The 12747-nt window shown below is 51.1% G+C and overlaps 4 protein-coding genes across 4 annotated transcripts; 3 read left to right on the forward strand and 1 right to left on the reverse strand.

The window, feature by feature from the left end:
* Positions 1 to 102: 102 nt before the first annotated feature.
* On the reverse strand, positions 103 to 865 carry M437DRAFT_76779 (uncharacterized protein; the record flags this gene model as incomplete). The annotated part of the gene is made up of 3 exons (XM_041026683.1): positions 103 to 422; positions 486 to 529; positions 861 to 865. The coding sequence occupies 3 exons, from the start codon at positions 863 to 865 to the stop codon at positions 103 to 105; spliced, it is 369 nt and encodes a 122-aa protein (XP_040878243.1).
* Positions 866 to 1142: 277 nt separating this feature from the next.
* M437DRAFT_52475 (DNase I-like protein) lies at positions 1143 to 4925 on the forward strand (the record flags this gene model as incomplete). Its single annotated transcript, XM_041022363.1, has 5 exons — positions 1143 to 1868; positions 2046 to 3765; positions 3822 to 4078; positions 4129 to 4793; positions 4859 to 4925. 5 exons carry the CDS (start codon positions 1143 to 1145, stop codon positions 4923 to 4925), a joined length of 3435 nt encoding a protein of 1144 aa, XP_040878244.1.
* Positions 4926 to 5640: 715 nt separating this feature from the next.
* M437DRAFT_76781 (glutathione-dependent formaldehyde-activating, GFA) lies at positions 5641 to 6376 on the forward strand (the record flags this gene model as incomplete). The annotated part of the gene is made up of 3 exons (XM_041026684.1): positions 5641 to 5851; positions 5905 to 6142; positions 6199 to 6376. The coding sequence occupies 3 exons, from the start codon at positions 5641 to 5643 to the stop codon at positions 6374 to 6376; spliced, it is 627 nt and encodes a 208-aa protein (XP_040878245.1).
* A 1621-nt stretch (positions 6377 to 7997) lies between these two features.
* Positions 7998 to 12671, forward strand: M437DRAFT_52674 (uncharacterized protein; the record flags this gene model as incomplete). The annotated part of the gene is made up of 2 exons (XM_041022397.1): positions 7998 to 9536; positions 9669 to 12671. The coding sequence occupies 2 exons, from the start codon at positions 7998 to 8000 to the stop codon at positions 12669 to 12671; spliced, it is 4542 nt and encodes a 1513-aa protein (XP_040878246.1).
* Between the last annotated feature and the right edge of the window lie 76 nt (positions 12672 to 12747).

A 12747-nucleotide genomic window follows, 5' to 3' on the forward strand; every position in this document is an offset into this window, starting at 1 on the left:
TTCTTCTATTCCAGGTCGATGGTCGAGCCAGGTGGTATATGCGGGGTTTCAAGTTTTGTGTAGGTCCCGGATTAAGTGCAGAAGGGATGCAGCATGCGCAGATCAACCCAGTCTCTCACTGGCCTCTTTCAGGTTCCAAATGGTCTGCTGCTCTTCCTCGCGCACACGGTCATCCTTGACGAAACGAGCATCCTTTCTAACATCCTCACTCTCAACCTGCAGTCTGGCTTGTGGCGTCTTTGCTTCGAGGACAAAGTGGTTGTCACAGTGCGGGCAGTACTCGTCACTCTCTTCAAACTCCTGAACATCCTTGCGGAAAGCCTTCTTGCACTTTTTGCAGGCGAAGACCATTTCGAGGGTGGGCTTGAGATTGTGTGTTTCGGACTCGGCGTGGCATTCTGCGCAGTCGAACCATTTGCGGCCTGTTGTTGCGCCGTGTTAGTGATGGAATTGCGACAAGGCGGAGGTGGTGCGGAGGGACTTGCAGCAGGGAGAGCGGATTGAGACCTGGGCGTTGAGGATGTGTTTGCTGAGCCTTGTTAGCTCGAGGTCACTCTATACATAGAATTGTACCTACCACATGGTGAAGTGGTAAATGTGGGCGGGAATGAGTGAGACAGAAGGAGAGGCTGCCGGCAGCACAAGATGGTGATTTGCGACAATTGTAATTGTCGGGTGTTTTGCAGTCAGTCGGGCATATAATAAGCTTTTGGCAATCAGGGCACGAGCCTCCGGAAGGCGTTCAGAATCCGGGGAGAGCAGGGCAGCAAAGGTAAGGGCACGCGAAGCTAAGGGCAAGCATACGCGTGGCTGCGCATACCGTCCAATTCGAATTATGACCCAAAGAACTGCCACCTTGCGACATTGAAGCCTGCCAACCCACAATCTTACACTCGGCATATTCATACACGACCTGCTCAGCCTCTGCCCCTACCGCCCTGCCATCTTGCGACACCTGTCTGGCCTTTCTCCTCTGTCCATCTCTCGACGCGCATACCTCCTGCATCCATCATATCCGCTCGAGCCCGCAGCGGTTGGTTCCACCTCGTTGACGCCGCGCACTCTTGACCAGACCACAACCTGCTGCCACCAACGGAAGGCATTACCAGCGACGAGATTGACCCACTATAAGTCTGGCCGCCATGGCCAACGACGACCAGGCCACGGACGAATCCTCCATCAAGCCTGTGTCGTCGCTGCGCTCGCGATTCGAGAACTTGAACACAGACCGCCCTCCGCTCCAATCCAACGCCTCTTCCAATGTGCGAAGGTCCCTCGACCTTCCACGGTCGCTGCCAATCACCGACGTCGTGTCTGACAACACATCTCAAGGATTGAAGAAAGCAAAGCCTCCTCCGCCCAAACCGCGACCCGTCTCGACAGCATACCCTCTGACTCCTCGTCAATCTCCTCCTTCTGTCAGCGTACAGTCGCCTGCGTCACCGCCCAGAAAGCTTGATGTTCGTGTCACCAATGCGACTCCAAAAAAGTCTCCTCCTGCTTCGACCTTGTCTACTCCAGCCTCCGCCAATGCCTCTCCAGCAGGCTCTATCCGTCACTTTCGTTCTCCGAGTCGAGTAACAACTCCTGCGCTGGAGGCTCGCATGTCGGCTTTCTTGCAGGCCTCTCAATCTTCTGAAACACAACCCGAGACCAGACCTCAGTCAAATGGCGACCATAGGCCGAAAAGCCCCAATTTTGGAGGTCCTCCACCTGTAAATCGTGCTGGTAAACCAAAGCTCGGTGGTCTTACCTCGGCGAGCGTCGAGAGTCTAGCACCAATGATTCCGTCCAAGACTGGGAACAACCAAATCTCTCCTTTCGGTACGCCTCCAAGCAGTTCAGAAAGTACTCCGCACGCCGAGCAAGTTGCTCCTTCTATCCCACTCGACTCGAAACCTAGAAATCAATCCGCATCACATGGCTATTTTGCTGGCGTTATGGCCCCACGAACTGCTCCAGTACAACCTCGAAATCCTTCCCCCAAACCCCTGAGCCGCTCATACGATTCCTCATCTCGTCTCGATGTGTCAGCTCGTCTCCAGAAGATACCTCAAAGAGCCCCAATTGCGGTGCAAGATGGGTCTAACGATGATGATATGCCAGTGTTGCCTCCTCGACCCGAGCGTGAACTGCATTCTGGACGGACCAGTCCTACCCGCTTCAACAACAAAATTCCTGCTCGTCAATCTCTCGATCTGCCGCGTCGGACGAGCGCAGCTACTGCTAATACGGACAGTACCATGATGCCACCACCGCGCCGTACTCAACCGCCTCCACTTCAGACATCTGGCTCTGCTCTGACACAGGGTTTTGACAGGAGGCATTCGCACACACCTGCTGCGACTCCCTCAAATAGCAAGCCACCACCTGCTGCAACTCCCTCAAATACCAGGCCACCACCTCCTGCTATCCCTGCACCGCGACGATCGGTTGATACCCGTCGCGAAGATCTCAGGAACATTCCATCCACCCCCATGTTAACACAACACGCTGACGACTTTGAGGATCCTCCCGTCAATTATCCTGGCGGTAACCCTCAAGACTTTCCGGATGCATCGCAAGCAAACAGGCGCCCTCCAAGGTTCAAGACTCGGCCTTGGGAGATTCACACAGGTTACGATACACGCACTTTTGCAGTTTGTGGAGATTTGGTGTGCACGACAGGCTACATTACGCGTGTATGGAGTCTGCGCACTGGCGAATCATGTTTGACCCTATCCCATGGTGATAATGTCAAGGTGACTGCACTGGCCTTTGCACCCACAGTAAATGCGGAGAATGAAGGGCGGCGACTCTGGCTCGGAACTAACATTGGTGAAATTCACGAAGTCGACATCCCTAGTCAGTCGATCGTGTACACCAAGACTAACGCCCATCCTCGACGAGAAATCATCAGAATCTTCCGCCATGCTTCCGAACTATGGTCCTTGGATGATGATGGCAAGCTCAATGTTTGGTCGCCTGGTTCTGCAGGTATGCCCAGCCTAAACACGGTACCTACGACCTTTAGAGTTCTTCGCGGCCACTCGTGCTCAGTCATCGTTGGTGGTCACCTTTGGCTTGCTGCAGGCAAAGAGATAAAAGTGTTTAAACCAAGTGCTCCTACTGAGGCTGCTTTCAACGTCCTGCAAAAACCACTGACAGTGGAGGGTGCGGGTGATATAACCGCTGGAGCTGTCATACCTAGCAAGCCAGATCTGGTCTACTTTGGTCATGCTGATGGCAAGATTTCTGTTTTCCAACATCGCGATTTCAAATGCGTTGGTGTATTCAGCATCAGTCCGTACAAAATCAGCTCTCTAGCAGGAGCTGGAGATTATCTCTGGGCTGGTTATACTGCTGGGACTATATTTGTTTACGACACATCCACTTCGCCCTGGCGGGTCATGAAGGATTGGGTGGCTCATGACAATCCAATCTGTAGCATTATTACAGACACGCAGAGTATCTGGAAGATGGACAATCGTCTGCAAGTGGTCAGTCTCGGCCTGGACAATGCCATCAGAATATGGGATGGCATGCTTCGTGAGGACTGGCTTGAGACCAAGATGCAGCAGAGTGACAATGAGTTTTGTTCCTTTGAGGAAATTACTGCAGGAGTGCTCACATGGAATGCTGGCGCTTCCAAACCCAATCATCTCAAAGGCAGTGAAAAAGACGCAGCCTTCTTCAGGGACTACTTTTCCTCGCAGAATCCTCCAGACATCCTTGTTTTCGGCTTCCAAGAACTGGTGGACCTGGAAAACAAAAAAGTCACAGCTAGTAAGTACACTTGCATCATACTCTGCTCAGGTAGCAAGTACTAAGAACTTGGACAGAGAGCTTCTTCAAGAGTAGGAAAAAGGACCCTACAGAACAAGAGCACATGTCGCATCAATACAGAGCCTGGCGAGATCATCTTACTAGATGTATCGAAGACTTCATGCCGGCCGATCAAGGTTACGCCCTCCTACACACGTCGAGCATGGTCGGTCTATTCAGTTGCGTGTTTGTCAAAACTTCGCTTCGAGGCCGTATCAAGCAAGTGCACACCGCAGAAGTCAAGCGTGGTATGGGCGGTCTGCACGGAAATAAGGTAGGTCATCTCTGCCACCACAATCTTGCATATTCTGATTGTTGTTCAAGGGTGCTTTGATTATTCGTATGATTCTGGACGACAGTTCAGTTTGTTTGGTGAATTGCCATCTTGCTGCAGGCCAGACTCAGACGCTTCACCGTAACAACGATGTTGCTGCCATCCTTGAGGCTGAGTGTCTCCCAGTAGCAGCTGTGAATAACATGGCTGGTACTTTTGTAGGTGGGGGCGACGGCAGCATGATCCTGGACCATGAGATTTGCATTCTCAATGGAGACCTGAACTATCGTATTGATGCGATGCCGCGAGACACGGTCGTACGTGCTGTCAATGACAGAAACTTGGCAAAGCTGCTCGAACGCGACCAACTTCTGCTCTCGCGCAGAAAGAACCCGGCGTTTAGACTACGCGTGTTCCAGGAATTGCCCATCACATTTGCACCCACGTACAAATACAACGTGGGTACTGACGAGTATGACACGAGTGAGAAGAAGCGGGCCCCAGCATGGTGCGACAGGGTACTTTACAGGGGTCTAGGCAGGGTCAAATGCGAGGACTACCGACGATGGGAAGTCAGGGTCAGCGATCATCGGCCGGTCAGCGCGCGATTGAAGATCCGCATCAAGAAGGTCGATGAACAACGACGATTAGCAGCGTGGAGCCGAAGGGAAAAGGAGTTTGCAAAGTACAGTGACCGGATCGCTGGCGAGGCCAAGTAAGTTGTCTTTTTGGGAAGTGGATGTCGCGTGAGCACTATTGAATGCTGACAATTTTCGACAGGCTGGACTACCTGACAAACATCCTAGGACTACCCCGAAAAGAGGCTCTGAACCTGTTGAAGGGTTAATAATATGGATCGAAAGGAGGCTGAAAAGAAGCATGTAGTTCAAGCCTCATTCATCAGACACTAGTAATCTTGATCCTCGATCGGTGCCGTTCCTATATCTCCACAGTTATGTTCTGGCAGGATTCGATAGCAAACGCATGCGATTACCTTATCCAGCATATCCATTAATGCACGATTACAGGGTTATACTTTCGTGGGGAAGTCTCTCGCATAGCTTATCATAGATCCCTTCTTACAAGCAGTGACGAGTATTCGCTTAGCATGCTCGCTGTTGTCAATTCCTACAACATTCTCAATATCATGACGACAATCGAGCAAGGGGAATCATTAATTGCTGTATAAGAGAACCCCACAAGTTTGGTAGCAAGACCCGTTTCTGTCGTATTGTAGCTGTCATGCATCTGAGATGGAGCTTCAGCACAGACAATGACATCACGTACATCGCGTGTCATAGTGAAATTCGACAGCATTTTATCATGCGCAGCTATCGTTTGTTTTCTGCATCCCTTTGTCTACTTCTCTAATTTCTCTAATGTCCGGAAGACCCTTCACTTCCTTTTCTCTCAAGACATTGTCAAGAGTCGGCTTTCAAACAGCGTCTCATCACACAAAAACTACACCCCTCTTCACCCGCCTTTCAGCCCCGCGTATCGCACCGACCGTCGCTAGACAGTCGATCCGTTTTTCGAGCAGCTTCCAGGACGAAAAGCAACTCATGGATGCCAAAGAAGCCAAGGGCGAGAAGCCTGAGAAGCCAGTTGAGGATTGGCAGAAGCGTGCACCTTATAAGATCCACGAGCCCAATGAGCACTTCAAGGCCAGATACGAGGCCAGCTGCCACTGTGGCAAGGTCAAGTACCAACTGAGCAGAGAGGAACCTCTTGACTCCAAGCTGTGCCACTGCACCACTTGCCAGACTCAGCACGGTATGTTATTCTGCTTCTTCAAGATTGGAAATCAATACTAATATACATCTTAGCTGCACCTTTCCAATGGGCCGCCATTTTCCACAAGGAGGACATCAACTTCTCTAACGGACACCATGACCTCGAGTGGTACGACCCTAGCGAGAAGTCGATCGAGCACAAGCTTCCTTGCAAGGTTCGCTGCTCCTTCTGCCACAGTCCCATCATGGACGAGGGTAGAAACATGATCTTGCTGTTCCCCAGTTTGGTCCACCTCAAGACCGATGAGGACAAGGCCAACTTCAAGCCCAGGTATGCAATCTTTTCGCATCTCATGTCCTTGACTATCATTCTAACGTTATACTCAGATGCCACATGTTCTACGGCCAGCGTGTCATGGACATCCCCGATGGTCTACCCAAGTGGTCTGGCCTCAACGACACCAGCGACCTTATCGAAGATAGCCCTCCAGACCTTGTTCGCGAGCACGAGAGAAAGCGTGAGGCCGAGAGAAAGGAGAAGTTCGACAAGGGCGAGAACAAATAAGCAGGTCACACGACACAGTGACTGGTTATCTCTGTCCCTATGATGTTATGAAAAAGGCAAACAGCACACGCTACTATTACATGGCGATGAAGAGGAATGGCACACTTAGATTTTGGCCCTTCCGATAGTTGGAACGAAGACTATTTGGCCTTCTTAGATGAAGACGTTGGTACGAATGAAAATGAATTACAAGAATTCTTCATGAAACTATCATATCCTTCTTTGTGGATGATTCTCTTGTGCTTCAACAATGACTGCTGTTCCTCTCCAAACAGTTTTCTTGTGCATGCTGGTCGTCTGCTATTCATGAGACTCTACATTTACGTGCTGGTCGCCTTCTCTTTCATGAGTTCTGATATGAATGCATGCTTGATTCTCTTTGATAATGAGTCTTTTGCATCTCTATTTTGACAACTCTTGTTGCTCATGTCTTCTCCCATGCATGTAGACTCATATTCTCTACCTGTAACCATAACTCTATGCCTTCCTACTTTGAATGCTGTTCCTATGTGTCAAATCGCGAACGATGAACCAGCAGTGATCTTCCTCACTGCCCAATCTGTAGCGTCGAATGCATGTTCCCGTAGCATTTTCGCTTATATTGCTCATTGCTTCGGGTGCCTCACATGGCTCTGTCGACTTTGGGAGGTGGGTCCGCCGACTTTCGAGGAAGGAGCGCCAACTTTTTACCAAGTCGTTTTGGCGCGCCTGTCACCCGGCCACTTTCTTCATAGACTCCTTCCACTACTTTTCTTGATGGTATACGTCTACGCGACAGCCAATCTGTACACTGAATGGTTTTCTTCCTTCTCTTGAGCTCATTACACTCCCTTCATTTTCGCTGTCGCCGCGTTGACGGTGCGGAAGACTTTTTTGCCTTTTGATCACCACAGGCGTCAGACCGACGCATTGTTTGACCGTCACACAACTAATCCTCCTCGACGAACATAAGTCTGTCTCACATCTTTTCGTGGTTAGTTGGTCTTCCCATACCTCCTTGTCATCACTCTCACCTTCGTCAAACACTGCAGTGTGTGGTAATCGCTACAGCCCGTCGACGGCAGTTGTATCATCACTGCCACCCGAAGCAAACCACTTACCTTGATTACCTTGATTCAGAACTTCAGCTTTTGGAAAGGCTGAACATCCATCGCTCCTTCCCAAGGTCAGCCATCCTCCTCTTTCCTACTCTCATCCCTTCTCGGCTTGGTGACAGCCCTAAGCCTTCTGACCTAGCAGTAATCTTGTTACCGCCGAAGCTCATCTTCAAGGCAAGACACTTACCTTTCCGCAGATATTGAGTGCCTTTCCGCACCTAATCAAGCCCCTTTGACCAAGTTGATCAAAGATATCTCCTCCAAGAATCGATCTCTTGACATATATCAGGTAAGTCAGTTCAACCTTGGGGTCATTACAATACCCCATGCGGAAAGCGGCGACGCCAATCGGACTTCTCTTTGCCAATTTTACGCGTTACCCAATTTACCAAGCTTCCCCACACCCGTCGCGTACTCCTCAGGACCCTCAAGCAACGCGAGTTACACAAAAAAAGTATGCCGTGACAAGCTGACAATTGCGGCCGTAGCTCCCTATCGGCCCTCGAGTGGAAGAGCATGTCACCATGGGCTCTTCTAAGCGCAAGAGCCGCCAACTGAGCGAGCAGGCCGAGGAGCCTTTTTACTCTATCCGCGGTATTCTCAAGGAGAACAAGACGCAGTATTTGGTCGACTGGGAAGATATCGACGACCAAAAGTTCGAACCTACCTGGGAGCCCAAGCAAAACGTTACCGAAGCCGCGATTCAGGAATGGGAAGAGAAGAAGACGCAAAAAGCATCGGACGAGGAGAGAAAGCGCAAGAGAAAGAGTACAGACCGTCCTTCTTCGTCCCACGAAGTCATCGAAATCGAAGATGATGACGAGCAGCGACCTGCGAAGCGCACAATGACTCCTGGTTCAAAAGGCCCCATGCTGTATCTTGGAAAGAGGAGGTCGAATGCTGCCGTTGAAGTCACTCCACCTTCAGCAAAACTGCCCAAGGTTGCAAAGAGGAAGCCAGGAAGACCACGCAAAGAGGTCCCGGACATACAATCGAGAAAGGACGGCGATGAAGAAATGCCTTCGAAACCCCCTCCACGACCCCGCGGTCGACCTAGAAAGTCGCTACCAGGTCCAGATGTCGTTCGAAAGGCGCGAGAGCAGGACGAGAATGGTGAAGACACAGACCAGCAGTCTGCGAGACTTGGTAGGTCATCAAGGTCAAGTCCTCTTCAGAAGAAGACAAGCCACGCTTCAGAACAACGTCGCAAACGTCCGAAGGTTGTCAATGTTGATTTGAGCGATGACGATGATGACGATGTCCCCCTCAAACGTCTGGTGAATCGCAAGCGACCCTTGATTACCGATTTTTCTGACGACGAAGTACAACATGTCGGGGAGAGAGCTCAACCAACCTCTGCTAAGAAGAGAGGAAGGCCGAGAAAGGTGCCTCGTCAAGATAACACTCCATCAAAGCCCACGACTCCGGCTGCTGCATCTCGTCCTGAAGAGGTTAGCATGGCCGAGATTGAGGACAGTGAGATGTACGACGCAGCTGCTGCACAACTGCAGCGTGAGACGAGATCTGCTCGTAAGCAGTCGCCTAGTCGACAGCCATCATCGCCTGGACGAGAGCAATCGCCGGTGTTCAACGAAGAATTTAGTGATTTCCGTTCGTCACAGATTATCAGCGGCACACAACCAGAGCCACCTCGTCCCGAAAAGAGTATCATCAGTCCCGAGGAGCTTACCGACTCTCAGCACTTGGTTGACGCTGCTGCTGCGTCAAGCCTCTCTGCGAAAAACTCTCCTTACGAACCAGGAGCCACTTCTGGATCTACCTTTGTCAACAGCACGGTTAACAGCTCGTCAAGCGTCCACACACTCCTAATTCCACTGGCACGTCGTTTTGGTGCCGATGCTGTGATCCCTGACTCACAGAGTCATCTCGACGCAAGCAGTGTGCACATTTCAGAGCAGATCGCAGGAGAGCAACAGATGGACGACCAGATGGAGACTTTTGAGGACGCTTCCACTGAGAGTCAGGTTGTTGTTGAGCAAGCAGACGCCACCCAACAGGTGACCAACCACGAACAGCCTGTTCCTGAGAGCAGCATGGTACAGGTAAGATCTATCCATTCACCTATTCATGACAATGTATCCATCACTATTTTGTTATGTTATCTAATCGATCTTGTCGCGTTGGTGGACGCGGTTTGACGCGTTTTGATTGGCTCGGCTAACTTGCCTTTTCAGAAACCTGAGGATGCCCCACAGCCGGATGTCGCTGCGCCTGCAACTCAAAGCGAACCATCACTTGAACTATCAACAAGAAATAAGATCGTTGAAGAGGCAGCATCAAGTCTCATTGCTCAAGGTATTGCTGAGCACGTTTCTACACGTTCTCCATCGCCAGTATCTCTTGGCGCTGTGCGCTCAAGCTCTACTTCATCTGCACCACCCACGGAGGCTGCCGATAAATCAACTCAATCGCAGTCGCAGTTGCAATCGGAGACCCATCAACAATTGTCGGCTACATCTCAAGCACAGGACGAAGTGCAATCTGAAGCACCTTCATCTCCTTCTGCACCTAATCAGGAGTCTGGTCAAAACACATTGTCCCTTCAGACTCAACCAACCAACCAGCAAAGTCACGTGGAACAAGCCGCTCAGCAGACTTCCTTTCAACTACATCAACCACCTACTCAGCAGATCCCACCATTTGAATTTGCTCAGAGTTCAGTTGAGGAAGTCGCAACTTCTTCTCTTGGATTCAACACTCAGATCCAGCCTGCTCACCAAGCACCTGCTCATCAACCACCTATTCAGCACGAGTCTGCTGAGGGGGTATCAATACCATCGAGTCCTATTGCATCCCCACCGTCCAATCTTCCCAACACAATCGGTGCATCTGCTCCTTCGCCCATCAAGAGCACATCTGATCCTGAGCTCAGCGGTGTGCACACTCCAACATCCGATATGAGCCCTACCCACCACCCTGACGGCACCCCTATGACTGTCGTGGAAAAATTGAAAGCATCGAAAGCCAAAGTCGCAGCCGACTTTGAAGCTCAAAAACGAGCTGAGGCCGAGAGGGTCGCTCGTGAAAAGGCCGCTCTTGCTGCTTCTACTGCTGGTGCTGCTCCTGCTCCAAGCACTCCCACTCCTTCAAGGGTGGCTGCACCAGTCCTGGATGTGCGCTCACCCAAGCCTGCATCTGCAGTTCCGGCCAGACTCATGTCACCTGCTGTTGGTGATCGTGAGGCCCGCTCACCCTCAACTGTTCCTCCAGTTGAAATCATTCCCGAAGAGACACCCGAAGAATACTCTCGCTCCGAACGCTACGAGACTCTTTTGCCCGGACAAGGCCCACAGATCAATGCTGGGACTTCGCGTCCTTATCTTTCGCAAGACCTTACTATGAATGACGCCTCCGTCGACACCGAGTCTGACAACAACCAGCACTTGGTTTCGTTAGACTTTGGCGTGTCTCAAAAGGACCACTACAAATGTGCCTTCGAAACTTGCAAGAACATGATTGAGGATTTCACCTTGCATAAGGTTTGGCCTGCCAACTCTGATCTTGCTCAACAGGCTCGCGATTTTGTTGTTCAACTTCACTACATTGTCAACCACCTCGACCTCAACAATCCGGGCACGTCTTCAGCTTCTCAAACCAGCCAATCCCTTCAAGCAGAGTGGGACATGACCATGAGTTCAAAGTTCAGATTCTTGAAGAGCCTTTTGGATGCGGCTAAGAGTCAAAACCTTCATATTGCACTGCTTGTTGAACCTGGCAGGCTTGCTGCTATTCTCCAAAACTTCTTACAGGGAATTAGTATCATGTACAACGTGATTGACGGCCAGAACAACGTCATCAACCACGAATCAACAGCAACCATCTTGTTGACCAGCGTCGGGACCATTGAGACGCCATCATCGTTGGATATTGACATGGTTGTTGTCCTCGACGGAAGCATGTCTAGCGATACCATCACACGCACTCAGAAGATGCTCTCTCAAGACGCACTTGTCCCTACAATCTCTCTTGTCATTCCCCTCTCTATCGAGCACGTAGAGCGTTGCCTTCCATCTAACCTGTCCGAAGCAGAGCGCCTTCACGTACTTATCAGCACTGTCACTAATGAGAGACTGGCCGCTGGCTGGCAGAGCAGAGGTGCCGACACTGAGTTCGAGAGCAAGGCATCCGACATCATCTCTTGGGTTCTCAATCCGGCTGAGGCGGACTGGCCTTTCTACGGCTTGCCCAACCTGCAATTGGTTGAAGCACTCTCGAGTCAGTCTGGCTCAGAAGATGAGCTCATGGTCAACAACAACGGCATGTCTAACAAACGCCAGTTGGACAACGATGAGGCACCTTTGGCTAAGAGAGTCCGCGTTGACAAGTCTCTCCCCTTGACAATCAACCCTGCCGATATGCACATTACACCAGGCACACTTCCCATGTCGAACTCGCACGTCAGCGACTCTGTGGCTGCCTCACAGCATGCCGCTACTCTTCAAGAACTCCACCAGGCCCAGGCGCAGCTACGCGAACTCACCAAGTCCATGGAGACATTGCAGTACAACCATGAAGAGCAGCGTGCTGAAATGGTCAAGGCTCAGAAGGAGCGCAATGACGCCTTGCAGAGAGAGGAAAGATTGATCACTTCAAACAACGACCTTAGAGCCAAGAATACTTTGCTTCGCGACGAGGTCTTGGACTTGAAGAAGCAGCTTGAAACCGCCAGAGTCGCCTTGGTCAACCACACGGTTCCTGAGATTGCTGAGATTGAGAAAATCAAGGCCGAGGCTCTTGCCGCTACCGTCGAAAGAGACAGAGAGGCAAAGCGTGCCCAGATGGCTGAGACACAGCTTGGCTATGTGACCAGTCAGTATCAGACTGCTTCGACCGAGAACACCAAGCTCGCTGCTGCCAATGACCAGCTCACCGCAAGCGTTGCTGAACTCGAAGTCAAGGCATCCGGCGAACAAGCCAGACTGAAGGAATTAAACAACAACGCTCTCAACAATAAGTACAGTGGTGAGATCAAGAAGTTGCGTCATGACTTGAGCGAGAGGGAAGGTACCATGCAGCGCATGAGTGAGGAGCTCAACCGTCTGCGTGAGCCTCGTGGTCGTGTTGGAACTCGTGCTAGCAGTATTCCACGCAGCCCTCGTGCCGGCACTCGTGAACCACAGAGTCGTCAGGGCAGTCCTTCAGTTCAGCGCCCTCACCCTCTCAGCAAGATGAACTAGGAGGGATCGAGAGATCACGAATGAGAAGGAACGACAGATTACGAACGGGGAAAGAGCTAGAGATCACGAATGGGGA

Source organism: Aureobasidium melanogenum (assembly GCF_000721775.1).
Source record: "Aureobasidium melanogenum CBS 110374 unplaced genomic scaffold scaffold_16, whole genome shotgun sequence".
Taxonomy (NCBI): Eukaryota; Fungi; Ascomycota; class Dothideomycetes; order Dothideales; family Saccotheciaceae; genus Aureobasidium; species Aureobasidium melanogenum.